This window comes from Elgaria multicarinata, chromosome 4 (genome assembly GCF_023053635.1).
Source record: "Elgaria multicarinata webbii isolate HBS135686 ecotype San Diego chromosome 4, rElgMul1.1.pri, whole genome shotgun sequence".
Classification (NCBI taxonomy): Eukaryota; Metazoa; Chordata; class Lepidosauria; order Squamata; family Anguidae; genus Elgaria; species Elgaria multicarinata.
The window spans coordinates 105,941,591-105,957,770 of record NC_086174.1 but is presented as its reverse complement, the minus strand read 5'-3'; the positions used below and the strand labels follow the sequence as shown (position 1 = coordinate 105,957,770).

The window sequence follows — 16,180 nt, the reverse complement described above, 5'->3', positions numbered from 1 at the left end:
TTTGGCTATTGGGTAGTACAGAAATGTTGTTGTTGTTGTTGTTATTATTATTATTATCCTCCCAAAGGAGACATGCAGCTGTGAGATCCTCTATTTAGGAACCACCACACTAGTGACCATGATGAATCTCTCACTTCTAGCACTAACCATGCTACTGACATAGTAGAGAATGAGGGATACTGTATTTCTTAGATTCTAAGACACACTTTTTCCCCCATATAAACATCTCTAAAAACGGGGTGCGTCTTAGAATCGCAGGTCATTTATTATTCCTTAGAATCAAAGCTTTTTTTCTGTTGGTGTTACTGAAATTAGTGTGCGTCTTACAATCGATGGCGTCTTAGAATCGAAGAAATACGGTAAATTCTCTAGAAATTTCTGAAATTCAGTTTAATTATCAAAATGTAATTAGTCCCTTAGAGATTATTATTCCCTAAGAAACTCTCATTCCAACTAGTATACCATGCCTAATGGGGCTGTAGATGAAGGAATTTTTTTATCAGATAACGGTCCAAAAATGAACAGATCAATTTTTAATTCCTACCCACCACCAGAATCCACAAGGGCACTTATGTGTCCAGACTAGCACTTCTTCAGTGAAAACCCCATGCAGAGACCCACACATTTTTTCTTAGATTACTAGTCAGTCATTTATTGTGGTTGACATGATTTATTGTGGTTGACTTCCCTACCTGATGGGGAAGGGAAGAAAACTGTTGCCATTGCAACATGTCAAGAGGAGTTGTGGAGTCTTGGCCCCACAAAAGTGAATCTAGCACCTCATTGTTTTCTGAAGAACTAGAAAACCTGTCTTGCTCTGAATTTTTTTTTGTTGCCCATAACTTTTCAAACTTCCTTTATTAAATAAAGCAGAAAATGATGACTGTCAAGAAAATATGCCCATTTATCTGCTACACAGTAAGGAATGAATCTGCAGACTTGCCATATTTGATGGAGTTAGTTTGCACTTTTCTATCCTGAAAAACTAGTCCAACAAGATATATTTGTACTTACATTGGGCCACTGTAAAATCCACTAAAACAAGGACATCATGCTCTGGGTAACATTACACTTCGGGTTACTAGCTTTATGTATATAATCAGGTTCCAGATGTGAAATTGAAATGCAGTAGAAAGCTTATACTATTAACTAGCCTAATCTAGGAAAAGATTATACCCTTGGGGGTGGGGATATATCTTTTAAGTTGAACAAATAGCAGCTTCACTGTGGTGGGCTGAAGATGTGTAAAGTACGCTATGTCAAGAATTTGTAAATGAAACAAATTCACCTGTCATAGTACAATGACCAGTTCTCTGTTTAATCATTTTAGTTTATAGGTTCCCAGATGCTGATGTTGTAAGTCACTGTGCAGAATCTGTAATGCATATATATTGTGGTATAAATAGTCAGGCTGAGGACTTGCTCTAAGTATCGCCTTAAAATGGCAGGCTATTTTCAAGTAGCAGATATTCATTTATGTATCCTTATTTACAGTGCTGTGTTAATTTAAGCATGCAAGTTCATACAATACTGAATGCACAAATAGTCTGTAAAATATTAACAAGATTATTGTAGTTGCTCAAAAATTGGTATCACTTGCTTGATTTATCTAGTTACTTTAATATGATGATCTCAACAATGTAAAAGGGCATAGTACAAATTTAGAAACTACAGTGAAGGTAACAAAATTAAAATCACCCCGTCCACCTCTCTGATTTCATCCAGCTAGTAAACATCTCATCCAATACATGTGGTGAGAGAAAGGTTTATCTGCAGACATCCCTCAAGAGCTGCTCATGGACCATTTCCAGACATCTTTTTAAAGCCAAATCTGCTTTATGTTCACAATAATAACCTCCATGTGCAATGTTTTTATGTTGAAATCAAATCTGCTGATTCAAGAGCTGGAACATATCTGCTTCACAATTGTTTGGATTTCTTTTCTTTTGTTAAGAATGGATTAGAAACGAAGCTCTACAATAAATTAATCAAAAACAGACTTCAGGATCATCAATAAGGAAATATCTACCATTAATTTCCAAGAATTTCTAAAGGTATTTGTAATGCTCAGTAACTACACTGATGTTTTTCAGAAGTCTACAGTCAGATTGCTACACCCCTGCAAAATTTGGGGGAATAAATAAATAAAAGTTTGAATCAGCTTGCTCACGATCTCTAATGCTACTTCCTCAGAAAGGAAGGACAAAACACATGCAACTATTTCTTCTCCCTACTCAACAGCATCTAACAGAGGTTGTTTGAACCTTGCCTATCTCATTTGAAGCCCTTCTAACAAAGTACTCTTGAGAGATGGCATAGGAGCTCTGCTCACCAACTTCTTTGATGGGTATATGGTAGATACACGACAGAGGTTTTGAATTCAGTGGAATGCTGCTATGTCCATTTTACAGTTGTGCTTTATTAACACTAAGAAAAAGAACCATGGTTAAGCATTACTAAATACAGGGCCTGTTCAGACAACATACTAAGCCATGGTTAGGCTTCTAAGCTTTTTGCAGTAAACGGTTAGTGAGCGTGTTTAAACTGTGGTTTTGTAGCCACAATGGTTAGGAGTGGTTCACATGACACACTATGCCATAATGTTTCGTTCAAAATGCTTAACCACTGGGGCTTAGCATGGGGCTGAACAGGGTCACTGAATACCTAAAAACAATTAAGAATGCACTACAGACCTGATGTAAAACTATAATTAAATGGTACCTCTATCCTTAGCAAAACAATGATTAAGGCTGATTTCACACCTTTCTAGCCCTTCAGCTTGCAACGTGAGAAGAGGGCGTCGCTGGCATCTCCTTGCACATGTCCTCTGAGACAGGGCTTAGCTCAGCAATCTGAATCATAATGTCACTGTGTATAGCATCTTAACCAGGAAGAAACTATTTCAGGATAACCATGGTTAAGCCACAGCACCCCAAGCCACAGAGAGCTTTTCTTTCTATTTAATTCCACACTACTTTCAAATGGTTTCTAAATCACTGTAGAATCTTCAATTTAATATATAAACAAACAGCAACTAGAGGCAGGGTTATTAGGACAAAAATCAACCCCCATTCTGAAGTTTTTGAAAAGTAAAATAAGAGCAGAGATTAATAGGAAGCATGAGCACATAACGAACTGGAAAAGTGTTTGTAATCATGTGGCATTTCTAATTTGAGAAGATGGCACTAATTGGATTTGTTGTTCTTTTAGACCAGAACAGACCAGATTAAAACCTTACTTAACACCATTGTATCAGTGTGCCTTCTTGTGTTAGGACACAAAGTACTGAACACATCACTCAAAGTTCAACCTCTCATCCATAAACTGAACTTTTCAATCTATAAAAGGCGGGTTTTTTTCATTTTGTTCTTGTTTTATTGGCCTGGCCTAACACCTTATGAAATTCCTTGATGGAGAAGGAGTTATCCATCTGTTATAAAGGCCACAATATAATAAGCATCAGAAGGTCTAGAAATCTGTATGGTTGAGATTGAATCAGGCAAGGATCCAAGATGCATTTAGGGTAACTGCAATATGATGAACTTCATTGTTGGAGTGGCTCTTTCAGCAGTTCTACACAAAATTATCCTGAAGAGTATGCTTAAAACTGGCATGGAAAAATTCTGCTGCCTCAGTTCCTTCCAATTACACATATTCTTATCTGAATTGGTTTTACTCTTTGCAGCAGGATATGTTAATCATCAATCCTTCCTTTTCTATTCCACCTACACGACATCTTCTATTGCAGTTTGGGTAGAAAAACAGGAAACAAAGAACACTTCCCACACTGACAAGTCCTTTGGGTGTTTGTTATGAATCATTAAAAGGATTGTGTCTCCCTTAATATATGTACTTAAAATAATGGAAGACAATGAAGGCTTGCTGGTAAAGAGCTGCACTTCGATCACGACTGAAAAGCTACCCTAGCTGATACTTCGGATGGTTTGGGCAACTTATGCTCTTTCAGTCTCTGATCTTCATCTGTAAAATCGGGATAATAGGGATGCTGTTAAGATGAATGAGAATGGTCAAAAAGGCTATATAAACTAGAAATAATAATTCTGCTTCTCAGATTGAAACTTGGTTGGGCTGCAAGTTTCTAAAGTTTAGTGAAATAATTATGGATTTTCTATGCACGCATAAATGAAAGGCTGAGCTATTCAATTGACACAGGCTAGAAGACTTGGGGTACTGCCTGAGAGCTTTGAGAACAACTTTGAATAAGCCTTGGTTTTTCTCATTTGTTTCCCCATGTTGTTTAAAACAATATTACCAAAGTGGCCAGGAATGTGTTCATGTGATTGCAGACTGACCTAGATTCCAGATGGCTGCATCTCAAACAGCCTTCAGGCTCCTGAAGTGACTCTATTCTCTAAACAATTTTAACAAAGGACTTAGATGTCATTTGGGTCTTCACTACTGTAAATCGCACCACCACCACCACAAGTGCTAAGAAGTTATAGTCCAAGATGTGACAACTGCTGCTTATATTACTATGATTGATTATAGCAAGTAGTATTAATCTGCCCAGATTAATACTACTTCATCTCCATGAAGCGGTTACTAATAAAGTGCATTCAGCATATATTCTATATATCAGAAGAAGATTAAATAGTACTCAAAAAGCTTTTTTTAACATTTAAAGGACAAGTTTAGAGAGAAAGCTTGGAAAAGACTAAGGGCAGTATCCAATTGTGCCCTTGCATGGATGGCCAGGTCGACTTCTCCCGGTATGCACACACACCCTACTCCTAGCGACTGCAATGTGGCACTTCTGGGGGCAAGCCCTCTAGTTTCTGGAAGGAGTGTGAGCTGTCCCTTCCAAAATGAGCATTTCTGTTCATTTTGGGGCTTGCCTCCGGAAGCACTACATTGTGGCCGCCAACAGTAGGGGCAATGCATGCACCAGTGGTCCTGGATGCCTCCACAAGGGCACAATTATATCCTGCCCCAAACATATGCATCTTAGAACCTTGCAAACAGTCAGAGGCATGTCTTGGACAAGCATTCAAATAACAAGTTTTTGGAAGTTTTGCTGTCCACTCCTGGAAGAATATCTAATTATTATAAGTTACAAATAAGTTTTAAGCTAAAATGCTGAATCAGCATTCTGTGAACATACGGAAGGAATATGATTGCACCCACTGATATTCTTATCCAGATCTCCACACATTCATCTGAAGGTGTGAATAGAGCCCTATGTACACAAAGTTTTATGCACATAAAGCTCTACTCCATACAGACTCCACAAAACGGCCCCTGAATGGGCCACGTGGTCTTTGTTTATTTCCCCTTTCTTCTCCGGGAAGAAAGAGGAAGTATTGTGGAACAGGAGCAGGGACAGTATCGTGGAACAAGAGCAGGGGATGATGCTCCGAGATTGCTCTTTGGCTGCAGCTAAGCTTTTGACATCTTGTTTTTCATGCTGGGTCTAAATAGTGTTTTGTTATTTACATCTTAGACTTTTCTTTGGGTGAAAAATATAATTAATAAATAAATAAAATAAACAAACATCTGTTGTTAACCTAAACACTGTGTTTTCACCTATGCACCATTTTCATCTCCATTCAATAGCATTGCTAAGCATGGTAAAATAACATTTTACAGAAGATTTGTGTTTTAGATTAATGTGTCCATTATTTATTTATTTTTAAAACTTATATTCTGTCTTTGCACTCTAGAAGACTGACCAAGTTGCTCTCACAGTTGATGGGAAACATCTGTTCAAATAGTGTCTTTCAATGTTCAGTTCTTTGTGAAGACACAATTCATGCATAACTCTTAATCAGTTTTAAGGTTATTTAAGGGTTGGTTTAACCCTCATATAATCCACACTAAACAGGTTCACATGACAACCCCTTAGTGGGGCTTGCATACGCAATTTGGCGGCCATGCACATCATAGCTGCCCGACGAGCTGCAGCATGTTGAACAAACTCAATCACTCTCTTAACCTCATCCCGCCATCTGCAATAGAAAGATATACAGCAACGTTGTGAAGTGCTAAATGAAGCATTATCATGTTGTGAATTATCATGCCACTGCTGGGAGTGGAGAAATTCATGTGATGATGTTGCATCATATGATAAACATGTGTAGATATTACAATGGAGGGGCTGCACACAGCATTGTTTGTTAGTTCAGCTGTAACTGCACAGTATGGTTTGTCGCAAATCAGGAAGGGAGAAAGTGAGAGCATGCAAGGCAGAGGTTTATTCCAGGCTTTTTATGGTGTCACATTATGGTTGGACTTTATGGGTGAACAAAGCCAGTTTATTGATTATGTCCACAGCTTCAAATTCTATATTTGATATTTTAAACATCATTCAGTTTAGAATATCAATCTGGGAAACTCCGTGCTGGTTAACAACTCACAAGTTTCTTTTCATTGTTTCTTCACTGATAAGGACAATCTACTTGTAAGAGAAGCGTGAGTTAATGCCCTTAGATCTCAGCTGTAGTAACTCCCATGAACTACCGTAGAGCTTCAGCAAAAGCTGAAGTTGTACCATTAATGACACATGAGCCCCAGCTTCACACTCTTGTGAGTGAGACAGAAAGCAGAAGTAGCCAAAAGTAACAGCTTAAATGGGGAGGACTGAAGCTGCAGTTCTCTGTTAAATACAGTTTTTAGTATTATTCAGGAAAATGACCCTCAAAGAGGAAAAGTAGTTATTTTTGTTATTTTTAGAAAACCTGGAAGGTTGAGCTTTTGATTTGAGGAATGTAGGGTTGCCTTACTCCCCCACCCTTCTTACATACAGTCAAAGAGAAATAAAATGTGCAATGTCATATCTTCCAAAGTTTTTCTCTCTGGTAGTCCTGCTCTCGAAGGAAAGAAGAGTGTCAATAATAGAATTTCAAGACAGACAGAAAATAAGCAGTACATATACCCCTCACCTCCAAGGAAAACAAAAGCTTCAATACCACTTCAATGGCATTTCATTAAAGTGGTATCACTATCCTTTCCTGTTATTACCACAAGGAAATAAGAGTTAGCCTTGAATATGTCTACTTTAAGAAACTGCTGATAGTCAAATTCCCATCCTACCTGGAGAAGCACTTAGCCAGCATATCTAATATTTAAATTTCCCCTGAAAAATAGGCATTTTAGGCTAAGGAGATTTAGATATCTGAGAGCCTTTGGTTTACATATTGACATTCTGTCTAGACCTGGGATTGTTAGACTCTGTAAGGCTTCCCAGAGTTTTTTTTAAAAAAACTGACCACACCTCACAAGTTCACTCAAGGGCTGCTGCTCAAATTATCTTTAGGACAACTGCATCTTAAGCTGTGTGCAAACATGGAGGCAGATTCTCTTCTCATCTTTCAATGCACACATCATAAGGGATGGGTTATTTAACCCATCATGGGTTAACATGATATCCAAATCCAGTAACTGATTGCTTTCAGTTTGGGAGAAACATTTGAAAGGGAAACTTCCACATCACCTCGAGCTAAGCTTTGGAAGCTGTAGTTTTTCCAGACGCCAAGAATACTATAAGAGGTCCCTGATCCCATTTGAGAATTTCAATTCATAAGATTCCTTTTGGTATGCTCAGTTAAATCATTTTGAGTCTGTAAAGTCAATATGCAGTCCATAAACATAGTTGTCAGCTCTTCACATTGAACTATAATAATCTTATGCAGTTTAACAACACAATGATTGTTCCCTTCCAATCATTATTCAGAAATCTGTTGGTTTAATAATACATAATTTGCATCCACATCATGTTATCCCCCTTTTGGGTGCGGGTCTTAAAAATTTACATGTAAGGGAACAAAACTCTTACGAGCTTTAACATGTGAAAAGCAGTAACAGCAGCAGTAGGACAACAATCACCTTTAGCCTGGATAGATGCCTCAATGTGACACAAAAACACCCATATCATAGAATCATAGAATAGCAGAGTTGGAAGGGGCCTAAAAGGCCATCGAGTCCAACCCCCTGCTCAATGCAGGATATATATCAACACGAAAACTACTAAGTGCTACCTCATAAAATTTCCAGTACTTGTTCAGCAAAACCTCTCTAGAGAACATTTTGAATACTTCCCACTTCTAATGGGTTGCCAAGATCCCTAGGTACTTAATTAGAAAAATATTAACTACATTAATTCTAATCAGTGCCCTCTGATTCTTGGTCTTGTCTACATAAGAGTTCCAAGAGTACATCACACAAAATGTCTAAATTTGAACATTATCATTACCATTGCCTTTTTAATTCATTATTAATATGTTTATTCTTTCTTTCTAAAAAAAACAATGGGAAAAGTGGGTAACTGCCCTTCCTGTCTAATAAAAGCTTATTGAAAAAAATGAAAAAGCATCACACAAATAACTTCTACAAATAAAAGTGAAATCATAGGTGTGCGCAACACATTTCATTAGGATGTGCACCCAGGGATTTTTTTAAAGGTGAACATTTATTGATTACTCAATCAAAAAGGACATTATATTTATTCATTCACTTACTGTAGACATTGATGCCCTGCTTGGTATTCAGTTTGCCTGACCAAGGGACAGCCGTTGCAGGTGAGTGGGGAGGAAACGAGAAGATACCCCTCAAGCCCCAGTTTTGGTAGGGCTTCGTGGTGACACTGGCTGGAGGAGGGTCTTAAGAGGCAATATTATCCAGGCTTTGGGTGCCCTCTTCCTGGGCTCTTTGAAATATGGCTTCTGGCAGAGATATATTATTGCTTGAGACATTAGGATGTGCCTGGCACATCCCTTGTGCACGCCTATGAGTGAAACCTGGGCCCAGGATTTCAAGAAACAACTTACACCATAGCACAGAAATTCTGCAGACACTCTTCACAAAAGCTTACAGTTGACTGAGTGAAATCCAAGGAATTATTCCTGCATATAGTAATTTATTTTATTAGTTTGCATATCTGTTTAATTTCATTTTACTTCTGGAAGCAAGGGATGTGACATTTAATAAGATGTAGTTATTGCTGCTTTTTCAGAAGGATTTTTTTTTAAGAACTTGTGTTCACCAGTTTTCTATTAGCCAATGGTTTCTTGTTTCGGATTTCCCCTAATTTCAAAAATCCTCAGTCAGGGTTCACCTATTTGCAGCTCATGTACTTCTTGTAGCCAACCAATATCTAGAGATTTTTCCTTATTTGTTTGGAGATAAGAAGCCCACAACAAATAACCAAAATGGCAACTGTCTGTCCGAAACACAGCCATACATGCTGGGATTTCTTCAAACAACAATAGCATCTGATTTTACCTTTACCATTATACTAGTGGCAGCTCTAATCCTGTACCTGATGTTTATCTATGATACATTGAAAATAAGCTAAATCTTTCTGCAATGGAGAGTTATCTTGCTACCACTATTTTCTTTTCTAAAGCAAAGACGTGCTCCCTGCAAAGGGAAAAATGAAACTGAACAGATGGAAAAACTTTACCAAATGGCACAATTACAGCAAGGGAGACACTTTGGACTGTATCCAATGTTTGTCTGACAAATCCCATTCATTTAAATGGATCTACTCAAAGAAGGACCAACACTTGATACAACCCATTGATATTGATTTGCAGTGATGTTATGAGCGCTACTGAACTATACAAATGTACAAACAAATTCTACACCAAACTTATTATTATATTATGTACTCTTACTATTGGAAAGGGGTGTAGCAATAAAACTTTTTTTCATTTATTTTAATTTCCCCAACACTTGAGGGGGAATTACTGGGTAAAACCCTACAAATTAAATCACAGTGAAACAGTTATCATGAAAGGCTGTAATTAGTATTAAGTTTCATTTACACTATTCTAGTTTATAAGGTTATTCAATTCCTCTTCCTAGCTTAGTATCATCCAGAACTCCATCACACCTACTTTTTTTTTCCTAACATGCATTCCCAATTTCCACCTCCATTTCATTAGCACATCAAGCACTGGTCACTTTCACATGTAAGCGTTCTTACTTTATTTCGCCTTGTTTACCGTTTCACCTGCGCCAGCTTGTGCTTCCTGGTATCACCATCCCACCCCGCCTATTCTCTTTCTACCTCCAGTTCATTGGTTCTTGTGGTTGATGGACATTCTGATGGATGTAGGCACTTCCCCCCTCCCCTCCCCTCCACTCCGGTTATGTTGTCTAAAGTTTAGCTATTTAGCCTCTCATCGGCTGGTGCTGGGCACCTCATACAGCAAGGGGTGGGGTAGGGAGAAGCTGAATTGGGTGGATGATAGAGCAATGAGGCTGGGATTGGAGCAGCGAAAAACCATTCAACCAACTCAGTGTGCTGGAGGAGAACCACCCTGCTCTCCTTTTTCGACAGCAAAATAGCAATACACAGGGACGGAAGGGCAGTTTTATCCCACATGAAGGAAAAGATATTACACTTTCTCTGCCCCAGAAAAACATGGAAAAAGGAGGGGAAGAGGCGTGATGATTGCAGGACAGGGATGACGTCATGGGAGAGCTGCAAGGCAAAATGGTAAACAAGGCAGGACGAAAGTGCGAAAAAGCACTCCCAAGCTGGGAGTAAGCCTCACTGAACACAGTGGGATTTACTTTTGAGTAAATATGCATACAATTATACCTACAATCTTACTTCCCACCATGCTGGTCCATAATTACTGTATAAAGGAGTCCCAAGTTTTGTGAAGATTGCTCTTCTTCCTTTATCACTGTTATCTTTTATCACTTTATCTTTTATAAGTCCATCTGCCTATCTTTCCTTGGCAATTCTTTCCTAAATGGTGCTGCTCTAAATGCTTTACTACAGTCATAATAGACTCCTCCTTTCACCACCAAACCCAAATTAAAGGTAAGTATATCATATTACTTCAACACGATATAGTTACACTGACCCTGTTCAGATGACACACTAAGCCACAGTGGTTAGGCATTTTGTGCTAAACATTACAGCTCAGTATGTCAGATGAACCATGACTTATCGTGTCACGTGAACCATTCCTAACCATGGTGGCTATATAACCACGGTTTAAACATGCTCACTAACCATTTGTTGCAAAAGGGTTAACTACCTAACCATGGCTTAGCGTGTGATCTGAACAGGCCCACTGCCTCCCAGGCCATGTACCTTTTAAGAAATTCTTTCCTTTCATCTTCTATTATGTTTAGAGACTTACCCACGAAGTACAATCAGTCATATCTAATAGGCTTGTGAAGCCAAGACCACGATGAAGAATATTGCATGGAATAAAGTAAATTATAGCTACAGAACTATTAAATGAGTGCTCTGTTAAATTGCCTGTCCTGAGTCTGGAAAAGCAGTAGTAGCCTTTGATCATGACAGATACACTTGACTAAAAGACTCTGATTTTGTTGACAAAAAAGGGGGAGGACCAGAGCCCAAGAACCTGGCTGGTAAGGGTTACTCAGGATGAGCACATCATCTCTAAAGTTGCACATGTTTGAACTGAGTCCCGTTGCTGCATTGCCCTGAAAAGTTTCACCTGCTGTTTTCAGCATTATCAAACCTCTGTTAAAATCACAGGAGCCGGCTGGGCTTCTGTCTGACCAGTTGGAACCTTATTCGAGTATGTGTATAATGCTGCGATCCTATACTCACACCTGTACTTACTTATCTGCACTCACTGGGGCTTATTTCTAAGCAGACACATAGAGGATTTCAGTACAAAAGTATCTGCGGGTGCTCATGTTTCAGTCGCAGGGTTGTATACCTTATGGTCCCTAGTTCCCTTTCATTTCAATGGGTCTACTCCACGTAGGGCTAACATTAGATAAAACCCCACACATTCCCCCACAGCTAAGCCAGTTTGTACTTTAAACCACCGGCGTTACAGGATAAAGACGTTTTTGCCATGCCTCTAGTTGATGTTACTAGAGGACCCGGCGGCGGCGTGCATTTTGGTTGGAGTGTGGTTTGTTTCTTTCCCTACGGCTGACAGAAAGGGCGAGCGGCCGGGGCGGAGCCAAAACAGAAAATGCCACCCGGCTCGGTTACCGTGAGGAAAACTCCGCAGCGGGAGGGTTTACGCTCGCGGTAGCAAACCCTCCCGCGCATTTTCCTCGGAAGCCCGTCCCACTGGAGCGAAGGCGACGGGCTTCCGAGGAAGAAAAGCCTTTTGGGGGATGCGAGGCACTCGCCGGCAGCCCCCTCAGCTCGCCCCCACACTGGCTGCCGGCTCCACTTAGTTGTTGTTGTCGCCGCTCATTCCCTCCTCTGCCTCCCCTCACCTTATTGAGAGCCGGGTCGCGTAACACGTCGCAGCCCCTCCGCGTGGTCCACACGGGCTGCGGGTGGTCGCCCCTGGGGGGTGGGCTCCTGGCGGGGGCGGCTTCCATCACTGATGTCGGTCGGCAGCGAGAGGGGCGAAGGCTGGTTGCGGGGTGGCTCGCGCTCGTCGGTTGATGACGCCTGTTGAATGTTTGGCGCTAGTTGTTGGTGCTGCGGCCGCCTCTTGGGAGGAGGGAGGGAGGAAGGAGAAGCGCCCTGACAAGCCGCCTCCTGGCTGGGGTCAGCAGGGCGCGGGAGCCGCTGAGTCATCCTGGACCGAGGAGTCCCCGGAGCGGGTGGGTGGGGAGGGAGCGAAGGCGTTTTCCAAGGGAGGATCAAGTAGTCAAGTCAGTCAGATCAAAGTAGCCGCTTAGGCATTGCTAAAAAAAAAAAAAAAAGACAGCCGAAAAGGATAGCGATTTGCATAAAAATTGCATAAGCAGATTTGCAAAAATAAATAATTAGAATAATTCGGATAGAAAACAACACCTCTCTCACCCGAATGAGGAAGACTGGGACCAAGTGCTAATGGTTGGTGGGCGACTTCAGGGCCCCTGCGGCTCCCTCCTTTATGGTTCTTTCGACTTAAACCAGAGGCCTGCTGGTCAGCCCTTTAAGTAGGGGGAAAGGGGGAAAAGGAAAAAAAGGACTGTTCTTAAAGAGCCCTTCAAATAAAGGACTGTCCTCTGTAAAGTAGGATATCTGCCTATTGAGGGTGTATGATAAAAACATCCTCCTCATCCACTAGCAAGGGTAGATAAGACACACACAGGCCCATTTTAGACATGCAGCAGAATCAAGTATTACAGCTTATCCTGCCCTTAACTCAGGCAGGGGGAGACGGTCCTATGTTTGAATCCTGCCATAAGAGCAATTCCCTGAATATTAGGGCGGTGGGGCAAGAACAGGCCACAGACAAATCTAGGTTGAAGGCACTGAGAGAACACATGTTTTGCATGTAGAACAAGGATGGGGAATATGCAGCCCAGCCCTCCAGATTTTGTTGTACTGGAGCACCCATCCTCCCTAACCATTGGCCCTGCTGGCTGGGGCTGATGAGACTTGCAGTCCAACCACAGTTTGAGGGAGGGGGACACATTCCCTACCCCTTGTCTAGAGGTTGCTCGTTCAATCCCCAGCAGCTGCAGATATGCAAACTAATGAAAGAAATTGCTATATGAAGGAATAATTCCTTGAATTTCACTCAATCAACTGTAAGCTTTTATGAATGTACAAAGTCAACAACCATATCAGGAATAAGAATAAAGAACTTCCAGGTAAACTTGAGCCATGGCCAGATGCATATACGAGGCTTTGAACTGGGAGATTTAGTGAGGACTATGAGAAGCAATTTGGCCTTGGAGAAGTTGTTTGTGGATGAGAAATATCAGACAGTAAGAACTGGCAATTAGGATTACCCCTATGCTTTGTTGTTTCTTGACAGAAGCTGTGCGCCTTGAGCAACTGTTAGACAGGATCAATTGAACAATCACTTTATTCCTCAGCTCCTGGTTGGATTTTTTACTTATAATGCAGCTCATAAACGCAGGAAAAGACAATGCAGAAATACTAAAGGGTTTGGGGCTCTTTAAAGACTAGACTTGCCATCTTTTTCACCTCCCCTGTACCTTTAACAGCAGCCCAGCATGCAGAAATCAGGCTAGTGAAGCTTTGGGGGCATGGAGATAAATGCCAAAAGCTCAAGCGCATTTTAAAGCACTTAAATTGTTACTCAGGAATCTTCTTAGAATAGTAGAGCTGGAAGGAGCCTGTAAGGCCATTGAGTCCAATCCCCTGTTCAATGCAGGAATCCACCTTAAAACATACCTGACAGATAGCTGTCCAGCTACATCTTGAATGCCTCTAATGTGGGAGATCCCACAACCTCCCTAGGTAACTGGTTCCATTGTCGTACTGCTCTAACAGTCAGTAAGTTTTTTCCAGCCAGAACCTTGCTTCCTGTAACTTGAGCCTATTATTCTGTGTCCTGAACTCTGGGATGATCAGGAAGACATGCTGACCCTCCTCTGTGTGACAACCTTTTTAGTACTTCCACCACTTCAGTTAGTGACCATTAGTACAGTTCAGAAGTTATGCTTTTTGTTGCTGTAAATGACATATGCTTGTATTGTCCCACAGGTATCCTTAGATCACCTCACTATCTTTTCTATGACCGGCGCCTCTTTGCTCTTGGTTAAAACTAACAATTGAGAAAGCCTTTTTAAGTGTCTTTGTTAAACAAAACAAAAAAAACTACTGTGATTGGTGAGAGGGATACTGTGCAACAGTTTCTTATTCTGGATTGTGCCACGTGTGCTGATCCTATTAGTCTTCAATCTGCTGTTTGGTCTAGCAGAAGCAGCACTGGGATAGCCAGCATCTGTATGGTTGTGTGGCTTGCAGATGTCATGAAATATCCTGTGTTTCAAACAGCCACAAGGGGAGAGATCTCTTGTTCTTTCTGACAAGCATTTCATGATGTCACACTACTTCTACGGTGCTGCTCATATGATATTACCTAAAAGGTTACCAGCAGGCAGTCAAATTAGGACTTGCTGAATGTGGTGGTATGCTTGGAGCAGATTAGGTTCAAAGGCGTTATGGCTATGTCGCTTTTAAGGCATATCATGTCTAGTTTATTGAGAAGGGAGAGATTACAACTGGGGCACAGTATATATATGCTCATGCACCTGTCATTTTCAGTACATTGCATTTAGTTCTGTTATTTCATCAGATTTTCTCCACTTTTATCAAAGCTAGTTAGCCAATTGCTTGCATGGGTATAACTTAAAGAAAATAGTCTCTCTCTCCCCCCCCCCTCCACAAATCAAGGTGATGTTGACGTGGTAAATAAAACCATCAACTTGTTACTGGTTCTGGACCTTTTAACAACTGCCTGGAACTCAGAAAATAAGCAAGACGAAGCTTTTATGTATCGGGCAGTTGTTAAAGTGCCCAGAGCAGAGCTAGTAAAAAGAAACATTATCGACCCACATAATAAACACTGGGCCTGGGACAACACGCTAAGACATGGTTAGGCCGCTAACCCTTTCATTTTTAATAAAGTGCCTTGCGTAATAGTAGCCAATTCTCTTAAGAGAGCAATTTACATTACAGCAATGAAGTAACAGCTAACAGGCTAAGAATACTTCCCACAGTGACAGAGGTGCTTTTCTAAGCGATATGCAAGCTGAATCAGTGATCCAGACATCCCTGTGCTACACAGGGGCAGTGCCCACATTTGTTGCTGCTAGTCCAGGGATAGGAGCAGCAAGTTGTTTGTATCTCTAACACAGCCTTCCCCAACTTGGTGGCCCCCAGATGTGTTGGGCTACAGCTCCCAAAATCCCCTAGCCAGTGAAGGGATTCTGGGAGTTGTAGTCCAACTCTTCTGGGAGGCACCAGGTTGGGGAAGGCTATTCTAGCATGAGGGAAACAAGGAAGGAGAAGACAGCTGGAACAGGCAGCACTCTTAAAAAAAACATTACAGCTGACTACCCTGAACTGTTGCCTCCAGTCCCAATGGCAAAGAAGTGCCCCATCCTTTGAGTCATGGAAATCAAAGGTAGCTGACCCCATCAGGTTGCTGCATGCTGTTGTTCATAGGCCCACAAGCCTTCCCTGCATCAGCACATTGTACAGACTTTAACCTTCAAGTATAATAAACCCAGAGGTGTTCCTTTTTTTTATGACAATGTTTTCAGACCATATTGTCCCAGTCCTGCACATAGGAATCTGAAAGGCCAGGTTGTTGCTGTCAAGAGTAGCCCCTTCAATATTTGGCTATGTTCCTAATAGGTCCAGGTATTTGCCTGCATAGGTTTCGTTTGGAGAATCGGCATGTACATTATTAATCCCAATTATTAATGTCAATTCCAATACATAATATAATAGCAATAAAAACTTATCTTCCCCAGGAGAGCTTCTGTTAACAGGTGGCTGCACAGCATT

General features: G+C 40.9%; 1 protein-coding gene across 1 annotated transcript in view; it reads right to left on the bottom strand.

Annotated features, from left to right (window-relative positions):
• ME1 (malic enzyme 1) overlaps positions 1–12,306 on the bottom strand; it is a 126,943-nt gene extending 114,637 nt beyond the window's left edge. Inside the window, exon 1 of the mRNA XM_063124914.1 lies at positions 12,190–12,306. Within this exon, the coding sequence (XP_062980984.1) occupies positions 12,190–12,297 (108 nt within the window). The 5' untranslated portion in view covers positions 12,298–12,306. The remainder of the gene's footprint in view (positions 1–12,189) is intronic.
• Between the last annotated feature and the right edge of the window lie 3,874 nt (positions 12,307–16,180).